This window comes from Telmatherina bonti (genome assembly GCF_933228915.1).
Source record: "Telmatherina bonti genome assembly, chromosome: 4".
Classification (NCBI taxonomy): Eukaryota; Metazoa; Chordata; class Actinopteri; order Atheriniformes; family Telmatherinidae; genus Telmatherina; species Telmatherina bonti.
In genome coordinates, this window is record NC_136622.1 from 9,420,709 (window position 1) to 9,436,781 (window position 16,073).

The following is a 16,073-nucleotide window of genomic DNA, read 5'->3' on the forward strand; positions in this document are numbered from 1 at the left end:
AGGGAGTTTTTTCCTTCCCACTGTCGCCAGTGTGCTCGTTCAGGATTGAGTTGGACCGTCCAACTCAATCTGTTGGTTTCCTTATATAGGCTATTATGAATTGGCTTTAATTATATTTTCTTCTCTGTAAAGCGTCTTAAGATGGCATTGTCGTGATTTGACGCTGAAATTGAAACAGAACACTAGCGAACTCCCGCAGGACTGGGACATTTACCGTGTACCTTACCCGTTAATGTGTTTTCTAACTATTTGTCCTTGAGCTCTTATGAATGGTAAAATGCCTCACTTTCAGTGTCTAATGTTTGTTTTCTACAGGGAATAAAATATCTTCATATCTAATGTAGATATTTCATAAAATATCTACATATCTACATATCTTTATTGTTTTTTTTTTTTATTTCCATTGTATGCAGTGCTCAGCATCTGGGGGATCAGATGCAGAATATGTTCCTATCCACGCTTCTGGACTCACCTGTTGGGCATCAGTGGAAATCTGGTTTACATCCACTTGATCTTTACCGGAGTTCTCCTTTTCTTTCTCTTCTGCCTCCTTGTCATGAGCTCTACGATCGACTTTCTTTTTGAACAGTTTACCCAAACCATGAACTTTCCCTTCCTTACTCTTCTTCACCTCTTCCTCCTTACTGGTGTCCTCTGTGGTTTCTGAAATAACTTGATGGTCTTCACTCTGAGTGTCTGACTCAACCACCGTGTGATGAGTTGAGTTTGAAGATTGGGGCTTTCCATTCTGATGGATTGTGATGTCGCTCTTCACTGGAAAATAAAAGGAACAATAACTACTGAGAATTACATTAAACTAGAGTAATAATTAGTTCTTAACACCTGCTGCTGCATCTGTAGGTCAGATAACAGACGTGTGTTTTTTATGAATAAATATTAAAGTTAAGACGTTTACAATCATGCCGTGTCATATATTATGTATTTTTTTACATCACTTTTTGGTAAAAAAAACGTAGCTCAAAACCTCTCTGTCGTCAACCTAATACTTGTCTTCTGCCCCCTGGTGACATATAACATGGTGATAAACTGCACAGAAATATACACAGACATACTTTAGTTTTTTTTTCTTTTACATTTTTTAAAGGTGAAAAGTGACACAAATGGGGAAAAAAAGGTTTCTGTGCTCAACAGCATGTAAACTCCTGCATGGTTTCTGACTCCTAAAGAGAGCTGCCTGGGAGTGACATTTCAGTGATTTCTTTGGATTTGCAGAACATCATCAAAGTGAAGTTATAGCACATCTGGATCTTTATGTTGGTCCAGTTTATGTGCTGCTTCTGTTAGACACATGAGATGCACTGATCCAGGTCCTGATAAGGCAATGCCGTCAGGAAATATGATGCTCATTACCATTGTTATGCAGACGACTCTCAGCTCTGTTTGTCCATAAAACCAAACAGCTTCAGGTTTGTGTTGAAGATGTCAAAATCTTATTTTTAAATCTAAAGTTGTTTTTCTCTTTGTTTTCATTCTGAAAGACTCATACACTCTCTGCTCTGTAAAAATTATTCCTATTATCATTATTATTTAAATCTAGAAAATCAGAATAATCATTCATAACACTCAGACAACTCACTTATAATCCTCCAGTTGATCAGTCAGAGCAAGGCAGACCACGTTCTCTGGATTTATCCTCCTAATTTAACATTTTCCCGACAACATACAAACTCCAGAATAACTCTTTGCCATCTTAACGGCAGGATTTTGTTCCACATCATTCTCATTAAGCTCCTCCTTCCTGTAAAGCTGCAGTTTATTCTTTTATTATTCATCTTCTGTTTTTTATTGCTGTTTACATTATGGGACATTTTGGAAAATATCATTTAAAAGTTACTGTTTTAAAGCACTTAATGTTGTAGTTATGTTTGAAAAGCATTGAGCAAATTTTCATTTGTGTCCACTTAAACATTCTACGTGAAGTATGTGGGCTGAATTTCGAAACCCACTTTTCCCATTTGTTACTGAATGCAGCATCAGTCAGGAGGGAGAGAAGTGTCACAATGAAATACAAGAACAAACAATTAAATGTTTCAGAAAATCATTGTGTTTTATTCTAATCATATTTGTTTTAACCTCATTTGTGTCTTTTCTGTCTATATTTTTATTCATTGAACTGTGTTCACATACTTATTTAAACATCCAAACTCATTTGAACATTATAAACTTATATGAACAACATATTTATTTGTTTTTCTACTTTGTTTTGTTTTTGTTTGTTTTGTTTCAACAAAGTTTATTTATTTTTATATGTTTGTTTTTATTTTTCTCATTGGTTTAGGCTTATTTGATTGAAATTTTATATAAGTTGTATTGCTTCTTTAATAAAAATTTTAACACATTTATATTTGATTTTTTTAATAATTAAATAAATAAATATGTTGGCACTGTGATAGACTGGCAACCTTTCCAGGGTGCACCTGCCTCTTGCCCGTGGATTGCTGGGACAGGCTCCAGTTTCCCGTGACCCGTAACTGGACTAAGCAATTAATGTCTCATTAATAAAGTAATACAGGAAATAAATTCATACACAGTAGTTAACAAAAAAGTGTAATAAATTAATAATTTATGGAATGAATAATTTAATGATTTAAATATGTTCAGTTTAATTAAGTCAATGTAAAACATACATCAGTTATCGGAATATTTAACTATTAATGTTTTCTGAAATGCACATTTATGATTATTTATTTATATATTTATTTCCATTTTAATGAAATAATGACAGAATAAATAAGTGAATAAACTCAGTATTTTTGTAATATGTTGTGACATTTCTTCCTCAGCAGTTTATTATGTTATTACAGAAGCAAACGTGTAATTCTTGGTAAAAGCTGCCAGCTGAAAGGAGATAAAGACAACAGTGGATCCCAGCATTCATGCAGCTGATCGGATGGAGGAATTTATGACATACTGGCTGCAGGTTATGTGACTCTGATGTCCCTGTCTGGACCAGTTCAAAGCTTGTCTTCAAAGCTAGAAGAGTCTGGAATCATGCTTTCATAACAGCCTGGATGAATCTTTAAGGAGCAGACTCTGCAGAAGACAGGGGTGTGGTGATGCGTAGCGACTAACTTCTGCCTTTAAAAGGTGCTGCTATGAACAGAAGTGAAAAAAAGGGAGGAAAATAAGCTGCTCCTGTGCATCGGTTTTGGATAAAAGCATGTCACAGATAAAGACCTCAGGAAGTTGCGTGAACAGACGTGAAATAACAATATTGATCGATCTCCTCTAATCATGTCCTGATTTTTTTTAATGTGCTGCTGCTCATTTGATGATTACACAGCTGTCGCTCTCAGGGTGTTCTGCTCCTTGCACACAGCATTAACCTGCCTAATTCTTCCTGAGGTAAACATGGGCTAGTCAGAGCAAGAAAGTGACATCTTTATCTCCAGTCAACATAACAGCTCTGCACAAACTTAGGAGTTGGTGTGAAGTGCACAGCGTAACAAAGCACACCACGGCAGGTCAAACAGTCGCTCCTTGTCAGAGACAACGCCTACAGCTTACATTAGGACATTCAGGACACTGGGAGTCACTGTGTTTATACAGTAGTATGTATGTATGTAGTACAGTGGATGCAACATACGGGTCAGGTGATGCAGAGCAACACGATACAGAATATTCATGACACACAAATAAAAGACATAAAATAAAGTTTAAAAATGTGTGTTTACTCATCCTTATTAATAACGTGGCTCAAATTTTTGCTCACACTGGAGTGACTTCATCATATATAGGTTTATGCTGAAGTCACTCCACATATGTATGTAATTATGAGATGAAAAGAATAAAGAATATGTCTCACCGTCAGTCTCCAGTCCGTTAGATGTGATGTTTGCAGACAGGCCATTTACTGATCCATTTTTATGTTTTTCTGAAACGTTCCCATTCTACAAGGTAAAAATGTAAATGTCCATGTGCATCAGCTGAAGGGAACAAACAAACTTTTTCCTCTTGCTGACATGGAGCAACATGGAAAGTGGTAGTTGGTGTCGTTTTACCTGGGTTGCATCTATGTTGTTGGACTGCTCGTTTCCCATGGTTTCCCTGTGGAGAGTTTACAGCTTTCACCTTCCAAACACATCCAGAAAAAGAGAATTGTTAGCCTTCGTCTGGGTACGCTGACAAAGAACCAAACAATGCTGAACTTCTTAAATATGGCACCTTGTTTCACCCCCGCAGGTTAAAGAAACGCTATCCTGTCTTGAACTACAGAAATGTGCTGTCAGAGAGACGGATGTTTCCCTCCTGCCTGACTGTGCATACAGGCTTCTGCTAACAGGCTGTTTTATGCCAGCTTTAAAATGGGTGTGACTGCTTTTAAGCCACCACTTGGATTACTTCCATCTACAGAAACATGGTTTTCCTGCAGAGCGTATTACTTCTCTTTAATAAACATGATCAATTCATGCAAATTTCTGTGAATTATGTGGAAAAAGCCCCAACATGATGGTAAATGAGGCTGCTCTCCTATTGGTTTGCAGCACAAACTGATGAGAGAGGCAAAAGTCATGAAGATGAAACAGGATGCATGTGGAGGATGTTCATCTGGCACTCGTCCATGCCTGCAAAACAAAACAACAAAAAACCTCCTGACGACTGACAGGAAGAGAAATCTTATGCATTTTCATATTTATCTCATCAGAGCCCATCATGACATTTATGATAAACACAGTTTCTGAGACATTTAGCATGACTTCTTTGTAAAAACTTTGCTTAAAGTCCAATGAAGCACAATCTATACTTGTCTTCTAACACTTAATGGGCATCAGAAAGTAGAAGAATACACTGTATGGGCCCCATTACATATGATATGTAAGGATCAAATCACATGGTAAGATATGGTAATTATTCCTAAAAGTCATGCTTTTCTTTTATATTTTGTAAAACGGACAAATAAACATTTCATATAAAAATATAAAACTTTTCTTGCCATTGTCTCATACAGGTCTTAAATGATTACGTTTTTATTGATCTCATTTTTATGTTTTTAAATCATATTGATGTTATTTAACCTAGTTTTGTACATAAACCACTTGAGTGGATATTAGTGAGTCACCCAAAATGTGACTGGAAAATAAATAAATATATGATATAATTGAACATAATTATGCAAGTGTGCCTTTTCGATAAAGAGGAAAAGAAATGATACAGCTATATTTTATAGATTTAAATGATAAAATTATGATAACATATCAACTTTTTAAATAAATTTTTTATAGAATACATTAAAATAAATCATAAATCATGATAAATTCTAAACATCACGAATAAACAAAAAGAAAACCTCATTGCATATGTCTGTAGAGGAAACGGGCGGTGTAGAGCGGTGCAGGGCGGTGCAGGGCGGTGCACTGGGGTGCAGAGCGGTGCAGGGTGGTGTAGAGCAGTGCAGGGCGGTGCAGAGCGGTGTAGAGCGGTGCAGGGCGGTGCACTGGGGTGTGGCCTGGCTGCTGCTCGGTGGCGGTCTCGGGGTCCTGGCTCTCCTTTTGCATGGGCTGGGCCCTCTGCCTGTCTGCCCTGGGTGGTCGGTGCCCAGTCTGGACCTGCTGGGGCCTGTTCCTCCTGACCACGGGGGGCTCTGGCAGGGGTCCCCCTCTGCCACCTCCTAGGTGGTTGCATGGATGGCTCGAGGGTGGGGCGGTCAGGGTCTCTGCTTGGGGTGGCAGCTGGTTGCCCGGGTCTCGGGGTTCTCCTGGTCTGCTTCTTGCCTTGTGTGGGAGGGGTCACATTGGCATGATCACTCTACTCCGAACACGTCCCACTCTGCATGTTCTGAATGTGACACAGTCTCTGAGTCGTCTTGGAGGTTTATCTACGAACAGCAGCTGGTTTTCTTTCTGTGTTTCTCATTTATATTTATCCTGTTAGTTTCTGGTGCTCCTGACAGTTGTTGGCTTTGTCCACCCACAGAGGAACCATGAATCTGTGGTTAGGCCCATATGTGTTTATGAGTGTGTCAGTGTGTATGTGCATGTGTAAATATGTATGTGTGTGGATGTAGATGTGTATGTATATGTATATGCGTATGTGGAAATGAATGTATGTTTTTTTTCTTTCTCTCTCATTCTGTCTCTATCTACAAGGTATTTTCTCTGTCTCCTCCCAACTCTCTCTCTGCTGTCTTCTGTTTTTCTTTTTTTTTTTTCTTTCACTTTCCCTGTTCCCTTTCTATCCTTTCTCTTTCCTCTCCGGTCTGGTCCAGCAGTACTATACGACCTCTGTAATACAAACACTTATGACAAATAAATGACAAAAGAATCCAGAATAACAAGGGGATCATTATATCTATAAAACTCCCCTTGGCAAAGTAAATTTGCTCATCAGAACACAGCATCCAAACAATCATTCTGCTTGCTTAAATGCTGGACAAGACAAAAAAAAAAAAAAGCAAACACTGTGAGAAAGGGCCATTTTCAGTATTGCACGTGTGCACGTAACTCAAACGAAAATGGTCGGACACTCAGAAAAACCCTACAGGGCAAGCTTCCAACAGGTAGTAAAATATATATAAGACTGATCCAGGTAAAGGAATCATTCCGGATATTATGATCCAGCATAGGGGCCTTTGGAATTTTTATCACAGCAAAAGTACAAATAACTACAACATGGGGAGAACTGTGGCCCTTGGCGGAGGATTGCCCTCTCCGAGTGCTTTCCTACTTTACAACAGAAACGTGTTTTACACAAACTACTCCCTCTCATGTTTAGTTGTCTCTCGTCTCCATTTACTTTGTCTTCTTGAGCTCGTTATACTCGTCCATCTATTCATCCTCATAAAACATTCAGTTAGCCATCAGTCAAGAAAAAAACGTGACTGATTGATACTATTCTCCATCTCATCTATGAAATATTTTTCAGTATTTTTTAAATGCCGCAGTTTTATTCCAAGTTCTGAGGAGTTTAATTACACCTGGTGTAATGACTCTGCAGGTAACCTTACCTGCCTGTGGATCCTTGTGGAGTTAAGGTGGGGACCTTAACATTATTATTGCTCTAATGTGTACGCTTACAGATATTTATTGTAATCCCAATAATTTATTTAATATCATGTTTATTTCTGCACATTTGAACAAACAGGAGGATGACTTAGTTTTTAGATTGTAGGAATCTCATAAACCCAGCAGCATACAGACGTCAATCCCTTCTCCTAAAACCAGGGAAAGTCTTTCCCTGAAACTTATACTAGCTTTAACACACACAAAATTATTGAATAAGAATACAATAATAACAATAATAACAAAGCAAAAGTTGTTAAAAATGCATAATAGTTGCTGAGGAGGATGTTAATCAAGAGATCTGTTTGTCCTGAAATGCAAATGTATTTCACTGCACAGCACAAGAGCACATTTAAAATAGTTGAGTAATAAAAAGTGCATTATTTATTGAATATTTAATGAAAGAACTTGGAATGTATGGAAACAATGTCCTGATTGTAGCCTATAGGCTGCACACTGGGTGGGAGTTGGATTCCCCCGTTGGGACTTCATGCACACGCTGCAGCTGAGGAAAAAAAAGAAAAACCAAAGCAGAAACTTTATGTTAGGAGAAAAAAAAGATAGAAAAATGGCATTTGTAGGAGCATGGTTTGACTCTTGATAATACAGGCTGGATGTAGACGGCATAACAATCAGTGGTGGCGATAAACTTGGATTAATGCTGCTCCTGCATTACAGATGTACAGTATGCAGTAAATATTTAACATTGGGTGCAGTCCTGTTTGCTGTCCAAATATGCACAGAGCAGCAGTTCCGGTTGATACTTCATCTGTTTACAATGATTGACAGTCATGATCATAAGAAGATGAGGGCTTAATCATTACTTGGGCTAACCGGTGGTGAAGTATTGCTTAGTGCTGTGACTCCATTGTTCACCTAAAAACTGCTACATGGTCAAGAAGATGCAGTTAACTGGTGATAGAAGTGACCATAACTGCTTCCCACAATGAACCAGATCCAGAACCAGGAAGGGAAACCTTCCTTTAAAAGAAACATAACTTTTGGATTTGAAACTTCTTTGTTTTGATGGTACAATGGCATTTATAATCTACATCAGTACATTGCCTTGCCCAGCTCTAATAAACCACACTTCATTACCCCCACCCCACCACCATCCTCATCCCAGTACATCAGCTGCTAACTGAAGGTTCTGCTTCCTGAAGTAAAACTAGGAACTGGTTCCACAGAGAGAGTTCTGATATCTGAAGGTTCGGCTACCTAAATAAAGAAAACCACGCCTCTTTGCAGCTCTGTCTGCACCACAGACTGTATATAAAGAGATGGACGGAGCCTCTGTGACGTCACTCATAGGTTTCTGAAGAGCTGAATTGAAGCTCGGTGGGCGGTTCCTACCGTCGCCATTTTGGCAGCGTCATGTGCGTCGTCTTGCCCGGAAAATACAAATATGGGCAAAGAGGTGGACCTGAAAGGGCAGCCATGATGCCATGGATGATTGACATCGAACGAACTCAGCTTTCTGGAGCTAAGAGCTAACCACAAGATAACAGGAGCTAACCAGCTAACGGAGGTAAGCGGGCTAAAGCTAAGTCACGTTGTTAACCGGCTAAAAACCACGGCTGTTCTATGTTCTTCTTACTTGAAGCTGGAGATTGGTACCTGTTAATCAAAAGGACACGCCCCTAAATTTGCCAGAACTTTGAGATTAAATTACTTTTAAACGGGCAATTTAGAAAAAAAATTCACTCCCCCCACAGTTGTCATTAAGGTAAACCTGACCTATAAACCTAAAATGGATTTCTGAACCAGGCTGTAAACATGTTTATTTCATTGGAGTCTATGGGGATTTGCTCTGTTTTGGAGCCAGCCCCTAGCGGATGAATGGGGAACTGCAGTTTTATGCACTTCCGAACAGGCTTCACTTTTAACTGCCGGAGGTTGCCACTTGGTCTGCACCCATTGGCCGAAGACGGTAAACCACGCCTCCCTGCAGCTCTGTCTGCACCCATTGGCTGGAGATGGTAAACCACGCCTCTCTGCAGCTCTGCCACACCCATTGGCTGGAGACAGTTAACCACGCCTTCCTCCAATGCCTCGTCGCTCCCATTGCTTTAGGTAATTAATTTAATATATATTAATAGTTAATATAAATAGCATGTTAGCATGTAAATACAAATAGTGAAGAAGAAACTCGGAAGGCAAACATGGCTGAGAAAATGCAGGAAGGGTTTCCTGATCTGGTTCGGTTTATTTGCCTCCTCCTGCTAAACAGCCAAGAAAGAGAAAATTGTTGGTGGAAAAAGCTGCGAACTAGAAAAACACTCGGAAAACACAAACCTCTGCCAAGGCCTTCAAAAAATTCCTGTATCCAAATGGTGATCCAGATCACCACCAAAGTTAAACCTGTTCTTCCTTTTCACATTTCCATCAACTCTTGATATTTAATTAAAATCCGTCCATAACTTTTTGAGTTATCTTGAACACAAACAGATTAACGTTTGCAAAAACCCAACCTCCTTGGCGGAAGTAAGAAAAAAGCCTTGGACCATGCAAGAAGCAAAACCAGAGGGGGAGGAGCCAAGACAGGGCACCACTTTCTCATCTTGCTAGCTCCCCAACATTACCTACCCTGGCTTAAAATTAATTCATGCTTTATTTTCCTGTATTTTCTATTTTTTTCTGAATACTAACTTTGGTTGAAAATCTTTTTTTGTTTTTTTTGTTTTTTTTGTCACATATTCCCTTTTTTAATCTTTAAATGTTCATATTTGATCTCATGTAGTTTGTGAAAAAGTTGCATAAATATATAAATAACTGGTCATTAGCTGTGGTTTCTGCTTATGTTCCTAAGTGTTGACTACCTGCACAATGTGATGTACCATCAAGAAAGTCTGTGGGACCGCTTAGCTGCCTGGCAATGTAAAGCAGAATAAATGTTCTGGACACTTTACCAGTTAGACTATTGTAACTTTGACAACTGTTGGAAAGGTCAAATGAGCGTTTTGAGACTTCTTACAAACTTGGGCAACACTGTGGTGCTGGGGCTTGAGTGGAGAGACAGGACATCTGCATGGGATGTGAACAAAAACAACAGAAAGGAAGACTTGCTTTCTAAACTAGACACAGTGTTGCTGAGAGAAGAAAAAGACCATGCTCACAAACCTGTTTTGACTAAATATGTAAAGTAGGATTTAAGTTCAGTCATCTTCAGTTATGCGTCATCGGGCAGTCTTTCAGATGGAGGTACAGGGAGGAGCTTTCTACGTAGAACTTCCCCCTTCAACCAGACGTGTGGTTAGATGTATTCTGGTGGCAGCAGAGAAGGATCTTGGCTACACTCCGGATCTCGACATGCTGCCCATTTTCTGTGTCACAGACAACCACTTCCTGTTTGTTGCTGTTAAATCTTCTAGACAGGTCTCAGAAAACACTCAGGTTAGCAAGAAGATGGCTAATAAATTCAAAAGGTGTGCTAGTCAGAAGCAAAGTCACAACAAGCTGAACATTTGGCTGAAAAGGTTCTTCTTAAAGCCCTAGATGGTGGGTGCATTGAGTTTTTTTGCACTAAATTGCACATGCAGGTTTTCTTTACTATGAAGTTTCAGTTTAAATCAGCACAATTAAGCTATTTCTTGAATGTTTAGTGTTGTTTAGGGAACGAAAATGTTGACTTCCTACAAAACGCAGGTACACATGTTATTCCGAGTTTCTGCAAAAACTCTCTGTTGCAGTTTTTCCAGGGAATATTTGTCAGCAGAATAAATGTTCTGTTAAAGATTTATTCTGCCATTCACTGTGTTTATGCTACAAACCATCCCTCCATACAATCTAACTGAGTTTAGAAAACATGAACAAAGACCAGAGGAAGTTAATGGCTCCACAGGCTGAGTAGCAGCGCCATCTGCAGGTGGAGTTGCAGAGACATCAGAACCGTTCAGGTCATTCCTTTGTGTCTCTGTGGAGTTGCAGCAGTGACAGCAGTAACTCATTAAGCTGAGAGATTTGTCCTTATATCTTCAGAAAGACTCCTATTTTGTTATTTTGATCTGAAACACTTGCACAAAACATACTACTGCTGTGGGCGCCCCACCCGACTGGACTGGGGATGTCGTGGGAGTTCTTTTATTTTATTTAAGGTGGCAACCCTAGTGGGTACTGAGGTACTTTTTGAGTATCTTTATAGCTATTCTGAGCTCCAGTGTTCAAATCTTGATTTACTGACTAATTTGTAGTCCCTAAATATGACATGGCTAAAGCTAACCTAGAGCTAGCGTATCACTAGATTAGCACAGCTGCGTAGCATCATGGGAACATCAGGTTAAAAACTTTCACAGAAACAAAATCTCCTCTAGAAATGTGCGGTCAGGTAGGCAGCATTTCTTTAGGAGCACTAGTTAGGAAATTTAAAGTGAATTTTATTTTAAACAGGTAGTGAAACTGGTGATCCATGAAGGTCTGGAAAGACGTTTCTGTCCTCCTCTAGTGACCTGTCAATCACCTGAGGTGGTATCTTGGGTGTTCAGTCAGATTACAGCTCCAGCTCTGAATGTATTCCAATAAAGTTGGGAAAAAAAGACAACAGGAGGTGATTTCTTTATTATTATTTAACTGCACATGCCGACAAATGAAGCGATACTTTATAACTTGCAAGATGTTGGTGCTGTACCCATTTCCAACACCAGAGGGCAGCATGCTTCAACTCAAGACTTTCTGCAGCAGCTCCTCGTTGAACCTTTAAATGTTTTCTGTCTGACCTAAAGACTAAAACAGGACATAACATTCAGCTTGGCTGTCACGCTCTGGTGTATTCTGTTCTTCAGTTTTCAGTGTTGGGTGTCTGGTTTGGATCTTGGTAAATTCTGTTACCTTTACATACTGCCTGCTTGTTGGGCCTGATTCATGGTGTCTGACTGCCGCACCTGCTGCTCCTGTCTTCAGTCTCTCAGTAAAACATATGCCTAGTTTGTCTGCCTCTTTGTTTTGTGTGTTTTTTCCAGTCTTGAGTTCTCTCCTGAGCTTTGTTTTTATTTTTTATTTTATTTTCAGTTTGTTGTCCATTCAGCCTGAGCAGCACTTGCTGTTAAACATAGATGTCTGCCTGTTGGTTCATGGTCCAGGGTTCGGGTCCCTTCTGACCGTAGACTGTAACAAGTTATTTCATGTTAATCAAAGCATCTCATTGTGGCATAGTTACTGTTAATCCATACCAACACAATGTCAGAAACAACCAGATTTAGAATTGTGGGACTTTTATTGAAACCAGTTTTTGTAAATACTCTTTTGTGTTTCCTTTTTTTAATCTACAGTCTTCATTAGCAAACCCAAAGACAGAACAACAACACCCTCTTCTCCCAGCAACCACTCCAAATACTTCCTTATTTTCCTCACTGTAAGACCTGGAGTTGGGAATCCTTTCCTTCATCTCAGCATCGAGGTAACCTGACAAATCTACCATGGCTGATTCCTTTTCCCTAAATTCATTTTAAGGTAGAGAGTTTTGAATGATGAAAAGGTGCACTTCAAAAAAGTACAAAAATACAGAACATGCACACAAAGTGCCCTCATGCGTACAAAAAGTTTGACTCGGAAGCACAACAGATGGTGACTATAATGCAGAAGCATGGAGTAAAAAGCTTTCTGAAACACTATTTCATCCCACTTCCAGCTGCATAGACACAAATCTATAGATTATACAGCTTGGATCACTTTTCCCCTTCACTTACCAAAGCTTTAAAACACTCATTTGTGGCTCTATAGGACGATGAAACACAGTGACAACTCTCAGCTGCGGTTTCTCTTCCTTTTCCCGAAGAGATGCGGCAGAATGACAACCATGCAGAGAAAAGAGGACGTTTCACAGTGTTGCAGACCTCACAGGAAGACTTTACAGCAGCTAAATAGAAGTCATGACACTTTCTCCTGGAAGTGAAAAGCAACAAATGAAAACATGGCCTGTGTTTACACTAGTGTTCTGAGAACACAAGCACACGCCGCTCCCAACACGTCTTTTAGCTATTTAAAACCAGACAGTCTAATCAGGTTCAAGGCACAGTGGAGACACATTTCAGCTTGTATACGTCATCAACATTCATTCAGCTGCAGCTAGCTCATAAAACATATGAAATCCCATTATCTGCTGATTGAGTGCTAGAATGAGCCAATGAAAGGTTTCATTAAAAGCCACAGCAGGGAGGCGGCAGGCTGTGACACACTGTGATGGAGTTAAATTCTGCAGCACTACCCTGCCTCTACAGCATCAGCTCCAAAACACACGCCACCATCCAGCCAGCAACATTTACAATGTTCAGATGAGGTTTTAGTCGTTCAGTGTCCTTCAGGGTCACCAAGTTCTGGAAAGAAAGGAGTTCCACAGAGCTTCACATGGCGACACCAACAAAACCTTGGATCAGGCTGCTCAATTCCTGCTGACCATCAGCGATGTCTCTGATCTGCGGTCCGAATGGAGGAGGAGCAGCAGCATCTGCCTCCCACACCACCGGGGACCTGCAGCAGACCCACAAAAATCACATCACAGAGTCACTTTTACAGTTTTAAGAAGAATTATACAGCCATGGTTCTAAACATGCAAACAAAAACAAACTGCAATAAATTCACCCTTAAGATAGCGCTGGGCGATTAATGGGATTTTAATCTCAACTACGATCTGGGTTTTTAACAATCATAAAAATAAAAGGGTGTGATTATTTTTCTCTCTGCAGTTTCCTCTCCTGCTGTCTTCAGCTGCTAATCGAGCGTCTCTGGCGTTGCAGCGCTGTGCTGTAAACTCCTCCCACAGCCGCTTTGCTTTCATTCAGACACTGTTGCCAACTTGGCGACTTTCTCGCTAAATCTGGAGACTTTCTTTTGTTAAAAGCGACAAATCTAGCAACTTTTACTGGAGTTATTAGAGACTTTTCTGGTGCTTTGGCGACTGACTTGAAGGCACATATTGTTCTGCAGTTACTGTAAGGAATGAGCAGCGGGAGCCTCTCCCGTCCTAAAGCACTCCCAGGCAGCCAGTCTCAGTCGGCTCCGGCTGCAGGTCAATGTAGAATAACTGCAGTAGGTTGTGGAAGTTCACCTAAACATAGTTTATACCATTGTCAGTGACAACTGGCTGCATTATTTTCCTATACATAGTTCGGCCAGTTAAACACTGTAATATCCCTCCGTTACGGGACGTTACCATAGCAACGCGTTAACCAGCTGGTTCAGATCAGCTGTCCTTTAACAGGTGAATGAGAGAAACGCGCTGCAGCCTGACAGCGGTTGTTTGGCATAAAACGTACATTGAGGTCAACGTAAAATAGTTCCTATATAAGCGGTAAAAGCAGATTAAACAACTCAGAACCGTGCATTAGACGGTTATAATGCACGACACGGAGTCAAGAACACCATGACGTGCAGCGTTGTTTAAGAAATACTGGATAATCGTGTTAAATAATCGAGATCTCAATTTCTGTCAAAGTAATCGTGATTATAATTTTAGTCATAATCGAGCAGTCCTAACTTAAGCTCGATCTTTTCAGTTCAAACTGGTAAATACATGAAATGTTTAAATGTTGGAGTCGTCATAACAGACCACAGAGGCTAAATCCAGACCTGACCCTCACTGAAAACAGAAAAATGAAGGCTCCATACTGTCAAGCAGCTGAGATTAAAAATGGTTTCCAGGAATGAAAACAGCAGCAGCTGCTCTCCTGAACTCCTGAATTTTCATGGTGTGTCTGCCAACGCTGTAGAAAACAGGCCCAAACGTGGCTCTGCCAAGTGCCAGAGCACTTTCTCAGGAAACACCCAAAGTTCTTGGTTTTAACTTTTGCTACATATTTTTCCACAGTTCTGAATGTAAAATGAGATTAAAGTGGTTTGCAAGTCATTGTGTGTGTGCTGCATTCATTTCATTCCATTGATACCTTTATTCTAACATTCAGCTCAGAGGACGGGGTGGGGCAGGGTGAAGGGCATGCACATGCACTTTGTTTGTGTGCACATGTGTGATTATGTGTGAAAGAAACTATAATGAAGTGTGTGATTTTAAATTGCTGTATACTCTGCTGTGTGAAGGCTTTTTATTTTCCTCTTGGTACAATGTAAAACTCTGTGTTGCTTTGAACATGAAAAGTGCTCTATAAAGAAAATAGATTTTATCATAAGCAGGGATTTATTTCCTACCTGACAGTGGAAGAGGTCTCAAGATAAAATGTGAACGAAGAGAATGGCCAGCCCGATGTTGAGCAGGATCACCATGCAGACCATAATGGTGTTTGGGCCCTTACAAAGACAGAAGCACATGTTGGAGAAGAACACATTCAGGAGATAATCAGTATAAATGCAACTTTTAGTCTTTTGTTTTCTGGTTAATCCTAGAACTTGTTTAAGAAAACAGGAACATAAACATGAAGCCGCCACAAAGAAGATGATGCAGGCAAGAAGTTGTAGCAGCTGTCACATAAACCATACAAATATATCATTTCAAGATGTTACAAGATTTAAAAAAAAACAACAATATGCTGATCATAGTGGCATTTGAAGGAGGGAGATTTGAGGTTTGTGGACCCTGACCACTGCTGGTTGGGATGTTGTGGGACGGTGAAGCCCAATAAGCCTTTCTCTGCGACGCCCCGTCACAGTCATGATCTCCAGCCTGAGTCCGAGTCAACCCACAGCCGTACGAATGGTCTGAGTTTTTGTTGCCACGGTTACCAACTAGCGTTTGAGCAAGTGCAACAATTTAGAACAATCAGGTTGTTTGACCAAAACATTTTTATAGGCGTCCTCCACAGTGGTGTGCAGTCAGGGTAGGCAGAGAGAAATAAATGTAATCATTCCATTTTAATACTTAGTTTATATAATTTTCACCATCTTTTGTATTTATTATCTTTAATATAATCTTTCAGATGATTATTTCATATAGCCTGAAGTACCTATCGATTTGAAATTTAAGGCATTTTATTTTATTTCATAGCTCAATAAAAATGACTCAACAGCACCTCCTCCTGGCCAGACAGAGAAGCTGCACAGTCCTGCCTTTTCCGCTTGTATTATTGCAATTATGTGTGTTCACACATGTGCAGTCCATTTCCCCATATAATC

The 16,073-nt window shown here is 39.9% G+C and overlaps 1 protein-coding gene across 1 annotated transcript in view; it reads right to left on the bottom strand.

The window, feature by feature from the left end:
• Positions 1 to 12,209: 12,209 nt before the first annotated feature.
• jph2 (junctophilin 2) overlaps positions 12,210 to 16,073 on the bottom strand; it is a 31,450-nt gene continuing 27,586 nt past the window's right edge. The window contains exons 5-6 of the mRNA XM_079239190.1: positions 15,153 to 15,251; positions 12,210 to 13,481 (exon numbers count right to left, since the gene is read on the bottom strand). Coding sequence (XP_079095316.1) covers positions 15,171 to 15,251 — 81 coding nt within the window. The 3' untranslated portion in view covers positions 12,210 to 13,481; positions 15,153 to 15,170. The remainder of the gene's footprint in view (positions 13,482 to 15,152; positions 15,252 to 16,073) is intronic.